Source organism: Ixodes scapularis, unplaced genomic scaffold (assembly GCF_016920785.2).
Source record: "Ixodes scapularis isolate PalLabHiFi unplaced genomic scaffold, ASM1692078v2 PGA_scaffold1__304_contigs__length_218370807, whole genome shotgun sequence".
In the NCBI taxonomy this organism is placed as follows: domain Eukaryota; kingdom Metazoa; phylum Arthropoda; class Arachnida; order Ixodida; family Ixodidae; genus Ixodes; species Ixodes scapularis.
The window spans coordinates 94,552,461-94,565,490 of record NW_024609846.1 but is presented as its reverse complement, the minus strand read 5'-3'; the positions used below and the strand labels follow the sequence as shown (position 1 = coordinate 94,565,490).

Genomic DNA, 13,030 nt, shown 5'->3' with positions numbered 1-13,030 from the left:
CCTCATCCTGCCTGCTACTCCTCCCTCCGAGCGGCGTCGCCGTCGGCGTAACCGTGAGGTCACGTGACCCTCGAGACCTTACGGGTGTCACGTGACGTTACGTGACCCCGCGAGGACGTTTCGGCGCCATGCCAAAACATCCTCGCGGTTACGTCGCCGACCCCGCGAGGACGGCTCGGCACCATGCCGCAACGTCCGCCGCGGTTACGCCGACGGCGATGGCAACGCCGCTCCAGCCGGAAACGGGCGCCTAACAGCTGCGCTCTAAAATAGCAGGACAAGAACCTCCTTTGACCCCTTTAACTATTTTGACTTGAGCTGAGTGAACACTGAAGAGGATGAAACTGAATCATGGTGAGCAGACAGGTTTGTGGAAATGTCTTATCCTGCTATTCTAAACCTACAACAGAATATACCTAGGGCAATTGGCAAAAGCCTCTCATGAACACATCTCCAGACCAAAGTCTGCAATAGTGAATCTACCATGTAGTAAATTGGTAAAAGTAGTGGTTGTCAAAAGTTGTGGTGGCTGAATAGTTATACCTAATAACCTACAGCAGCTATGCCTTTTTCCTTGCTGTTGCAACCTTCCCTGACGCACTTAATTTTTTGCATGTATCCTTAACAAAAAAGTGGACTCCGAGTGTAATGTAGGACATCAAGAGCTCTTTGGTAATGCTGTCCTGGTGTTCCTTGCATCCTAATCTAGAGATCTGACAGCCATTAAGGGCATCCAGAACAATCCAGAACGTCTCACCACAGGGGCTTCCTGCTTCCAAAGTTGAAGCAATCTGCCGCTCGATGCTCTTAAACAGCACAAACATTTTGTGGAAAGGATGCTTGAGGGTCCCTTGTTTGTACTCTTTTTGAACAGTCAGCCAGGCCTCAGAGTAATGTGCCTGTGTTGACTGAATGTCTTGGAGACACAGTGTGCATTTTGCATGCTTTGCAAGCGAGTACACTATGTACCCACAAAGGTAATAAATTACGCAGTCTTCCCCTGACGGCACATAGTAATTGTGGTCAGACGTGCTGGCCAGTTCTGGTTCTGCGGCCTTGTCACATATTTGGGCAAGCTTTGTTTCTATTTGCTTTAGAATCTTGTCATGACCTGACACAGTCTTTTTTCTTCTTCCTCATAGCTACCTCCATGGTGGCAAGGACGTACGTTGACTCTCCTGTGACACTCCAATGGATACAAGCTTTCATGGGTATGTAGAGGCTGAGAAGTCGGTAAATATGGCTGAAGCTGATGACGGTAGGGTGGTCATCATCCCCACCGAAAGAGCGGATCATGCCGACGAATCGCTGCAAAAGAATTAACTTGGTTACCAACATTTACATTGTATACTACAGTTTCTGATTACCTCCAACGGGTCTTGGTTTAGTTTCCCTGTGAGGACGTACTCTGCTTCGCTGCCCAGCAGGACAGTGATCAGGTCCCGTACTGATGCCAAAGTTACACGTAGGGACTCCATGGTCACTTGTGACGCAAACATGCATGTGCCCCTGGTCCTGTTGTTTTGCTCATTGATGTTCACCAGCTCGAGAAACTCTGTGATTGTCTGCAATGAGTAAGAACGGGGCACATATACAGGATATTTCAGCTAACCAGTAGTAAGAATAAGGAAAAACGGGTGGGTGCATTCTATGTGTGCCAAACCAACGCAGTATTGTTCACGGTCCTATTGAGCAAGCCAAGATGTATTTTGCGATGTGCCTAACTGGCTCATTAACACAAATTTATCACCTGACTTCTTAAATATTTGTGCACGAACCCTCCAATGCAGGGGCTGTAGAGTGTGTTGAGAAACGTCTCATATCTGTCATTTCTATCAAGATAGCCTCCATGTGTCTAATTTTTTTCAACCTTTAAAGGATGCAAATGAGATTTTTAAAAAATTCATGTGACTAAGGACATTAACATTGCAGTTTGCCAGCGGGTGGTCATGTGGTATTTGTCTTAAATCTCACTCTTTTTCTTTACAGTTAGAAAAAAATTGACGCATGAAGGTTACCTGATGTAAATGGCACAGTGGGTTATTTCTTGACATACTCTGCAACCTATGTATTCAAAGGTTGGTGCGCAAATTAATATCTAAAAGGATGGCTAAATTATCTGCATTAATTAACCAGTTTGGCACATTGCAAGATATATCTTGGCTTGCTTAATAAGACTGAACAATACTGCGTTTGTTCAACACACATAGCGTGCACCAGCTTTTTCAAGTCTTTACAGAAATTAGATGAAATATCCGGTATTTAATACCAAATACTGCTTATATTCCACATCAGTTAATTCTAGCTGATCATGGCTACATTTTAGATGTAGCCAGAGCACTTTTAAAGAACCAGCTTACCATTCTCTCCTCTGAGCCTTCCTTTACACCACGTGCAGGATGTTTAGCATTCAGGACATCGAAGAGGTCGTTCACAAGGGCAGTGAAGTGTGTTGTTCCAGCACATTCCTCAAAACCGGGGTATTTGAAAGGAAGTGCATGCTCAGGCCTAAAGCAGTGGTCCGACTGAAGAGCTGAGCACAAGATAAGAATCAGATGAAACTTCAATGAATCTCGTATATGCGCGTTTGCTTCTTACTGCATGAGCATAGGTTGCTTTATTGGAGTGAGTACAAGCATAATTTTTTATGGCTAACTCCTGCCTGAAATGACTGAAGGTGTGACTGAATTAGAGCTAAATACATGCCCTGCTCGTGCAGGCATGCAGCATTATGTGCCTGCCCCTGTACTTTCCACTGCAGAGCCAAAATGCAAACCCAAAAGCATGCTTTGTGCCGCAAGTTTATTTTTCTTTCTCAATACTGAAACTAATAGCTCAGGCTCGGCTGCACTGCCAGATCCTTGCCATCGGCTTGAGCGAATTTTTGAAACTTTAGAATATTGTTTAGAATACTGCAATAATTTATTTTATTTTTGTATAAAATACTGACGATACTCCTGTGTTCAGTAATACATCTCATTGCTTCTATATTTGGCCGTGTTACCTAGCTTCTTTGAGTGAGCTTCTCATCGCACACTGCGGATAGACACCCACGATCTGAACATTGCGATTTTGCATGCCTCGCTTTGCCACGTTGCAGATATGTGCTAAGGAAAAAAGCTTGCCCTCCAGACTGCCATGGTGCACAGATGAAAAATTAAAAGGGGGGATCAGTGGTCGAGTGGGCTAGCGCACACCAGCTTGGAGCACGTGGAGCGAAAGCTCAATCCTCACCCCCGCCCGCTTCGATCTGGATGAGCATCGTACCGGCGTGCGATCGTGTATCCCTACTGCGTGGTGCACGTTAAAGACCCCAGGCTAGCGGTTGTACTGCACTGGCTAAATTGCTCATCTACAGCTGGGAGACAAGTCGCCCGTTGAGGCAGACAAAGTTCTAGGCTGTATAAACATACACATTACCCAATTCTCTTTTGAAAAATTAAAAAAAAAGTCTGAAAAATATTGGTAAACTCGCCTTGCAGTTAAATTTTCCAAATGAGATCACGACCAGTCCATATTGACTGTGATATCCAGACATGTTGTGGGTATCCTTGTTCTTGATTCTGTTTGTCAACATGAAGATTCAAGGAAGTTGGTATAACATGATCCTTAAACAACAGTGATGAGCTGTACCTGGGCAGCACCATAGCCTTCATTTTGTTTTGTCAATACTATGTATGGTTCTCACCTCTACATAAGCTTTGAAGTGTTTGAAGTTGTGTGGTCGATAAAGCTTACATTAAAACTAAACAAGCTTTAGCAGTGCATGTATAAAGGTATTTTGAATAACCTTGACGAGTTCAGCTGGACCTTGAAGGTATCTATCTAATACCCACTTGCTCATTTTGCATAATCACAAGACTCTGGTAGGTGTCATTGACATTCATAATTAAATATAAAGCTTTCTTATTTTAACAGAATTAGGAACTGTAGTTAATTTCATTGCAACCTTCAGAACTTGAATGATGTGTTTGATTTTGAATTTATACTATTGATGACGTTGATGTTATTGTGATTACGATGCTTAGCTAATGACAATTTGATTATTTTTGTATATTTTTTTATGCTCACGCTGAACCTGCACACTGTTGACTACTGTAAAAAGGGGCTGATGGCCTCGTCAGAAGACTTCTGTCTTTTGCTGCAGCCCCTCGGACACATGTATGTCTGGAAATAAAGATTATTACAGCAAAAGATTGAATTTTGTACTGAAAATAATTCCAGTGTAATACTGTTTAGTTTGACTTTGATTCCATATCTAAACTAACCAATCACGGATGTTCATGCTCCGTCTTTGACCAGTTACCATGCGTTTGAAAAGCAACTGCTGCAAAGGAGCTTGTGTGTTTTTCATCCCAATGAACGCCAATAGCATTAGACTAGTGAGAACACCAAGGAGGAGCTTCATGGTGAACAGTTGCCCCGCTTCCAGTGCTAGTTTTCTACATTCAGCAACGGTTCGGCGTCTTGTGTGCCTGGCGCTTGCATGCGCTACCAAGACACGCCAGAAGACACCGGGTGTGCGCTGGAGGCTGGACGTTTGAGAGATGCCCTGCCCTCCTCTTGTTAGTGACTATAGCAGTGATGTGATTGCTGCGCTAAAATACTTACCCTACTACATTTTGCCAAATTCTGAGGAATTCGTGCCAACATTGTCTCAAGCCTTAATTTCAACTGAATACTTGGGCCTTGCAACTTGGCCGGATTGTTATGATAGTATTGTGCAATTTTTCAGGACTTTAGGTTATAGCACCAAATAACATACTATTCTGTCTGATTTTGCATGAAACATTAACAACACTCGGAAGTTCTGCAGTATTTCTCGTGTTCGTGTTCGGTTCTAACGGGTTAGTTAGTTTCGTTGACTGCTCTTCTCGCCGAACAATGGTGTATTACGGCGAAGCGACAACCACGGAGTAGAAATCACGATCTTGCGTGTCTTGCTTCACCGCATCGCACCTGCGTACGAAGGGGAAGGCATTCTTCTTAAAGCGAGACGGCACCAATTTCTTATTAAAATTTGACTTTGTACAGAGAATTACAAGTATGGCGTCCGGCTGACGCCCCTTGTGTGTAAGCATGTGCAGCATGCATATGAACATAATTTTGGCAAGCTTCCAATGGCACATAACTGCGTTATCCTAGCAATATCTTTTTCCAATTCTAGATTTAACAAGGATACTTTGGTGTTGCAAAAGGATTTTTATAAACTCTTCTTTAGGTTTCTGCTTTATGTCAACATTCTTGTTTAGTTGTCACATTTATAAAGGTGTGAGTAAATTATAACTAAATTAGCAGAAGTAGCAGATGCAAGCTTGGGAAGAACCTCAGTGAGTTTGGTGGAATTGTTTTTAAGAAGGCATATTAATTGTTCACAAGTCAGTTTTCGCTATTAAGTTCTAGATCTAAAGTGTAATCAACTATTCATTATCATATGACGAGCTCTTGTTTTACGATTCAAGAATTGCAGTTTTATTAGAACCTCTGGAACATGAAGGAAACAAATTTAGGTACTGAAAATGATTGTATTCCAGCCTTATTTCACTGGGATTTGGTGCCTAAAATAACCATTCACTTCGGTTTGTGCTGTCCTTCGTTGGTCGTATTATTACCGTGTCTGGTGCTTGTACATGCAACTAATTGGCTAGTTGTGTTTGAGGGAATCGATCATGCTGTGCAATCAATGGTAACAAACGGTTGAACAGAAGTGAGAAGGCAAAGTAGACACTGCCAAGTTGAACAGGTCACCGTATGAATTTTAATGTAATATTTGCAGTGTTATATATGAAAACAAAGTGTGCTCCAAACATTCTTTTTGCTGCTCCAAAACACTCGGACCAAACAAATCACTGCTATAGCAGTTAAGTGCTTTCATGCTAAACAAAGAAGGCATTACCTTCACCTCCACAAGCTGCCATATACATCTTAACATATTATTCACATTAAATATGATGAGAATGAAGTACATGCTCATGCTCCGAAAGTTACTTTTACTAAACTAAAATGGAGTTTTAGCTGCTCCACAGGGCGCTCTAAAATTGCTCGGACCAATCGCATCACCATATCTTGTATTGGAGCCGCTATCCAACACAATTACCTGAACTGCCAGCCTGACATTCATTTTTCTTAAGTTGTCGGGGTCCACGTGCTCCTTGGTAAGCTTGGGCACGGCTCGTACTTGATGCCCGTAGGGTGCCTAAATGTTTCCGCTCCGCTTTAGGGTGGCGCCAACTTCTTGTTACCCTTTCCCAGATCCTCTCCCACCGCCATTTTGACCCACTTCTTATTTGGCTAAACGTACACAACGTTGAGTTTTCGTAGTTTCGACACACCGGCAACATTGTGAGGCCACTTCCGTTTCCGTTCATAAGAGGAGTCGGACGAGTCGGAGGCTCAGCGGGATGGCGGTCGTCGTGGCTGTCGCTCTCTTTATTCGGGTGTTTCATACTTTGAAGTTGCGAGCAGGAAGTATGCGTTGCGTTTATCGAAACGTGAGTCCCCTCGACAAAATGGAACGCAACAGACCGGCATCGCACGCCGAAACCTCGCCGTCGGAACGAGAGCGGTGAGCGCTGCCCAGCCCTAACGAGGATTAGCGGAGTAGCGCGAGCGCACGACTGGCGAGTGTGACAAAATGGTCGACGAAACAGCGGAGGCTGCCATGGTAACGAGGTAGGCAACACTGGTTTGTCGGCAACAGGTATCACAAACGTTGTCGCCACCTTAAACAGCGGAGCGGCGGGAACATGTAGGCACCCTAGATGCCCGCCGTCTGCCTCGTAAAGGAGCTTGTAGTGCTTGAAGTCGATTTTGTGCTCTCCGATCTGCATATTTCACAATATGGTAAATCATCTTTGACTAACGCAGCTAGGTGCAGATGGAAAAAGCGAGGAGGCTATAAAACCTTGCTCACCATGCCGTACCGATGACGGTGAAGGTGATTTCGAATGCACTTTATAAGGTGGGGAGTGTCACAGAGAAAGTACAAGGTGAGGTGATGGTCTCATGGATGAGGCACTTTGTGACGTGGACAGTCTAGATTTCCAGATATCCCAAACTTCGACCACATTGCTTTGTTTGTTTTGGCGCCATCACTGATCACGGCTACAACCACGGCATTCTGTTTTCCAAGTTCCAGGATGGCCTGTGTAGTAGCCAATAAGCGCCTAGGACGTAGTGACGTCACTGTAGGCCTTATCGATATATAGTTATCGGCAAGCCAGCCGAGACAAGCAGAATAAACGTGTCAGCACGTACGACTGCTCGCCTGCCTCACTCAGTCATAACAAGTGGCGACGAAAATGGGACGGCAAAAGTCGACGCACAGGGGCGGTTCCTTCCACGGTCGAAGCTTCAAAGATGGCTAAGATGTGGGAATGCGACGCCTTCCTGGAAGATGGGGACGAAGACTTCAGTTCTTACGTGGAAAGATTCGGACACTACTGCACGGTAGCCATAGCCAAGGTGGAAGGCGAGGCACTTAAGAAGTCGGCGTTCATCACAGCCATCGGAAAAAAAATCCTACAAGACGCTAAAAGACCTTCTTCTACCTGCGAAACCGGAAGAGAAGACGTACGCAGATTTGGTGAAGGTACTCAGCGACCACTACAAGCCGACAAGCCAAATCATAGCGGAACGCTTCAAGTTCGACCGCCGGTACCAATTGGAAGGAGAGTCAGTCGCTAAGTTTGCGGTGGAGTTGAAGCACATGGCCACAAGGTGCGAGTTTCGAAGATTTCTCGACGACGCACTGCGAGACCGTTTTGTCGCAGGGTTGCGGAACCCGGCCATCCAAAAAGGACTGCTCAAGAAAAAAGAACTCACATTCGACTTGGCGTGTGATTTTGCAAAGAGTGTCGAGCTGGCCGAACGAGAATCGCGGGGGTTTCAGCCGACCTCAGCGTCGGACCCTAACGTGCACGCTATCAAGAAAGCCAGCGGACGTCCAGCTTCGGTAAGCGAAACGTCAAGCGCACCTAAGAAGAAATGCACTCGATGTGGCGAAGACCATTACGCAGCTTTGTGCCGTTTCCGGAGGGCAAAGTGCTATCAGTGCACGCGGTTCGGGCATCTGGCGCGAGCATGCCGAGCAAAGCAATCGACTGATGGAGCTGTTCACAACCTGAGTGAGCAAGAAGACAACAATCCGGAACTGCAACTATACAACGTGTATCATGTGAATCCTGAAAATCCGCCGTTTGAAGTGGAAGTCCGACTAGAAAAACAAGCGGTGAAGATGCAAGTCGATACCGGAGCGGCTGTCTCACTCATATCAGAAAACGCGTTCAAGCAGCTCGCAAAGCCTCCGCCCCTCAGAAAATGCGCAGTGAGAGTCAGGACGTACGGGGCAGCACCACTCCAAGTTCAGGGACAAGCGGAAGTCTCGGTGGATTTCAACGGGAAGTGCAAGGTACTTCCGATCATCGTGGCAACCGGAGGCGAACCAGCGTTATTAGGAAGAGACTGAATTGACAGCCTTGGCGTCGACTTGACGCGAATCCAGATGGTTCAGAGAGTGCAGTCAGAGCCCACACCGGAGAGCATCACGAAAAGGTACGAGAGCGTGTTTTCTTCCGGTCTGGGGCTGATAAAAGGCCACCAAGCGAAGCTCGTTCTTAAAGGTGGATGTCTACTAGTGTTTTGCAAGGCACGGCCTGTGCCTTACGCCCTTCGTAAAGCGGTGGAACTTGAGTTAAACAAGTTAGTAGCTGACGGCGTTTTGGTATCTGTCACGCAGAGCGACTGGGCCACACCATTGGTGGTTGTTCCTAAGCCAGACAACAAGGCCAGATATAAAGTGACAGTAAATCCATGCACAAAGACTGATCACTACCCTCTCCCGACTGTCGAAGACTTAATTACAGTACTAGCCGGAGGGAAGGTATTCACAGTGTTGGATCTTTCGACAGCGTACCAACAAATAGAACTGCACCCCGAGTCGCAACCTTTACTGACGGTGAACACCCAAATGGGGTTATACCAGTACGTCCGAATGCCCTATGGAATTTCAAGTACCCCTGCAGTGTTTCAGGCAATCATGGACGAACTACTGAAGGGGCTACCGGGCGTGGTCTGCTATCTTGACAATGTACTCATCACCGGGGCAACCTACCAGAAATGCCGGCATCGAGTGGAAGCAGTCCTGCAGAAGTTCATGGAGCATGGCGTACGGGTGAGAAGAGAAAAATGCATGTTTTTCGCACCATCAGTAAGATATTTAGGCCATGTAATTGACGAAAGAGGAGTGCACGCATGCGCAGAAAAGATCGAGGCGATAAAAAAAGCGCCTGCAGCAAAAAACAGCACTGAGCTAAAGCCTACTTAGGAATGTTAACTTTCTACTCAAGATTTATGCCAAACATGTCTTCGATGCTCAAGCCATTGTACGAACTAACTCAGAAAAATAAGAAACGGCTGTGGTCTGAGCAAGCCGAAAGAGCGTTCAACGAAAGCAAGACGTTGCTGACTCAGGACAGAGTGTTGACCTTCTACGACCCGGCGAAACCGCTGGGGATTGTATGCGATGCCTCCCCGTACAGGGTAGGAGCGGTTTTGTTTCACGTAATAAACGGAGAGGTAAAGTAAATCGCGTACGCATCGCGCACCCTGAGTAAAGCTGAAAGCTCGTACGCCCATATAGAGAAGGAAGCGGTCTCGATTATCTTCGGAGTAAAACGGTTCCACAAGTACCTCTATGGAAGTTGGTTGGTTGATTGGGGGTTTATGGCGCATCAGCAACTAAGGCTATATTGCGCCAAGCTTAGATTATTGCAATTCGGGTTTAAGAAGAGGAAAGAGCTATAGTAGCGAAATATATGATAAAACCATGAACATGAATGTGTATAAGTGTAAACAATATGACAATGAATTTAGGATAGAAAGTAAAATCACAGTCGGTGTAGAAGGCCGATATCTGTGAGGAAATTAAAAACACAACTGTATGGAATGAGCGGTTCGTCACCTAGTAGTAGGGCAAGGTGTAGTGGAATGTGTTCTTTATAAAGCAGTGAGTAGGTTTATACCGGCATTGGTCATACATGGGCAGTCAATGAGTATGTGCATAATACTTAGAGGTAGGTTACAGTGCACACATTTAGGGGCATCCTCCCCGCTCAGGTGTCCATGTGTAAGACGAGTATGACCGATTCGTAACCTACACAGTAAGACTTCATAAAAGCGCCCCCGATGTCGGGCGCTCTCCCACTCGCCTAGAAGAGGTTTGATTGCATGTAGTTTGTTGCCGGTTTCGCCGTTCCACTGCAGCTGCCACTTTGCTTTGATGCAACGTTTCAGAGAATTGTGGTAATCTTTGTAGGGTATTTGGTGTGTGTCGATTTCTCTATCATTACCAGGAGCTGGCTGCACTATCAGCTGCTTCATTTCCAGGAATGCCAACATGGCTAGGAACCCAGCATGAGACTATGTCAAAATTTTTCGTTGCAGCCAGGATTATCTTGTACTTTAACTCGGAAACCAGTGGGTTTTTTACACGGTTCATTGATGCGACAGCCTTCAGAGAGCTTAAAGAGTCGATGTAGATTACAGCGTGAGAAAGGCGTTTTTTGATTATGTAATCAATAGCTAACAACAAACCATAAAGCTCTGCTGTTAGTATAGAAACTTTTGAATTTATTCTCTTCACCTGATTTACCGATGGTCCCACCATAGCACAGCCTACTACGGAGTCTTTTTTTGTCCCGTCTGTATAAAAACTGGCATACTCCCAAATGTGCGTTGGAACTTGATCGTCTCAATATTATCTCGAACGGTGTGCTCCGCGACTGAGCGAACCCTGACAGAGTACATAAAACCCAGGGAAAACCTCCTATACTCAAGGGACTTTGCGTTTGCTTCCGCGTAAAGGCTAAGCACTGGGGAGGTACGAAATGCACCAGTAGCCAGTCGGAGTCCTTGATGATGAATAGGATCTAACATCTTTAGAACTGATGCCCGAGCAGAGTTATAGACAATACAACCATAATCAAGCTGGGAGCGAATGACTGAGTGATAGATACGCAGCAGACACAGTCGGTCAGAGCCCCATGATGCATTTGACAAGACCTTAAGGATGTTTAGAGATTTAAGGCACTTGAGTTTTAATCTCTTAATGTGTGGAACGAAAGTCAACTTGGAATCGAACACAAGGCCCAAAAACTTGTGCTAATTTTTTACAACAATAGGAGAACCATACATGTTCAAAGACGGTTCCTGAAGAGCACCACGTCGACGAGAAAAGTTGACACAAGCTGTTTTTTTCGGGAGAAAATTTAAACCCATTCGTATCGGCCCATCTGACCAAATTATTGACCGCAAGTTGAACGCGACGTTCACAAATTGAGAGATTACAGGATGAAACGGAGATCTGGAGATCATCAACATATAAAGAATATTTATTTATTTATTTATTTACCCTCAAGGCCCCGAAGGGTATTACAGAGAGGAGGGGGGGGGGGGGGGGGGAATTAGGTGACAAGGGTACAGTTGTTGATACATAAAATATAATACAGTAATTAATGCACGCTTGCTCGGACACTTCAAAAATATTTACACAATGTTATAACAGTAATACCAACTAGAAAATGGTTAATCAAAATGAACAAACAAGGCAATTTTAAAATCAATAATATTGGTTATGGAGGCTATGTCAGCGGAAAGGCGATTCCAATCATGGCTAGTGCGAGGAACAAAGGAGTTGTAATAAGTTAGTTTTGTAATTGGGGATACCGACTTTGTACTGGTGATCTACGCGGGATTAAACATAAGTAGGTGGCGTTAGAAGTTCACGGCGCATGAAAGGGTTATTATGGTAAATTTTATGAAATAAAATAAGGCGAGAAATGCATCTACGGTTCATTAGTGTGGGTAAACCAAGGCTATTTTTCATTGAAGTAACACTGGATGTATAATGGTAATTACAGAGTATAAAACGCGCTGCACGATTTTGAACTGATTCCAATGTGGCAATGATAGTGTTATGACCGGGGTCCCAGATAGAACATGCATATTCAAGTTTAGTACGTACTAAAGTAGTATATAAAAGGAGTTTTAGTGACACTGGTGACTGTGAAAAATTTCGTTTGAGATATCCAAGCATGCGATTGGCGTTGTTAGTTACGTAGTCAGTGTGAGTTTCCCAGGAAAGATCGGAAGTTATGTAGACACCTAAGTATTTGTAAGAGGACACAGACTGGAGAGCAGTATTGTCAATGTAGTAATTCGAGCATATGTTAGTATGACGAAGGAGGAATTACACGGCCAATGGAATTAAGTTGGACGATAAAAAGAGTGACACTCAGTACACCCCCCTAAGGGACTCCATTCTCCTGTAAAAACTCCCTAGAGAGAGTTTTTCCCAGCCTCACGCGGAACGTACGGTGCAGCAGGTAACTCTGTATGGCACTCAACATTCGGCCACGGAAACCAAGATCGAATAAATCTTGCAGAATGCCGTAACGCCAGACTGTGTCGTATGCCTTTTCCAAATCAAAGAAGATGGAGAGACACTGTTGCCTGTTGACAAACGCCTCACGTACGAAGGTCTCAAAGCGGACGAGATGATCGACAGTACACCGTGCTGAACGAAAGCCACACTGGAACTTGTCAAAGCAGTTGTTTCGTTCTAGAAAAAACATGAGTCTCTTGTTAATCATCCTTTCTAATGTCTTGGAAAGACAGCTAGTTAGAGCTATTAGTCTGTAGCTAGATGCACAAGAGGGATCTTTGCCGGGCTTCAGCACTGGTACAACCACAGCAGTCTTCCAGGAGGATGGAAAGTGGCCCTCGAGCCAAACTCTATTAAAAAGGTACAAAATTAGCTTCATAGTGGATGGATGAAGATGTTCGAGCATTTTATAATGAATACCATCTGGTCCAGGGGCAGTTTGTTTGGAACAAAGAAGGGCCATTTGAAGTTCGTATAATGTAAATAGAGTGTTGTAGGGTTCGTGCGTGCCACCTGATGTGATAACAGCTTTTTTTTTTCTGCATTGATCTTGTGTCGCTGGAACGTTTGGGTGTAATGTTCCGAACT

At 44.9% G+C, this 13,030-nt stretch overlaps 1 protein-coding gene and 1 pseudogene across 1 annotated transcript; one reads left to right on the top strand and one right to left on the bottom strand.

Annotated features, from left to right (window-relative positions):
* Positions 1–551: 551 nt before the first annotated feature.
* Positions 552–1,478, bottom strand: LOC120839337 (annotated as a pseudogene).
* Positions 1,479–7,359: 5,881 nt separating this feature from the next.
* Positions 7,360–8,467, top strand: LOC120839338. The gene is made up of 2 exons (XM_040209601.1): positions 7,360–7,591; positions 7,773–8,467. Exons 1-2 carry the CDS (start codon positions 7,360–7,362, stop codon positions 8,465–8,467), a joined length of 927 nt encoding a protein of 308 aa, XP_040065535.1.
* The last annotated feature ends 4,563 nt before the right edge of the window (positions 8,468–13,030 follow it).

Excerpts from the sequence above, each read along its gene's own strand:
- LOC120839338 (XM_040209601.1), top strand. The coding sequence starts at position 7,360 with ATGGCTAAGATGTGGGAATGCGACGCCTTCCTGGAAGATGGGGACGAA. Across the intron at positions 7,592-7,772 it reads CGTACGCAGATTTGGTGAAG|GGTTGCGGAACCCGGCCATC; the intron begins GTACTCAGCGAC and ends GTTTTGTCGCAG.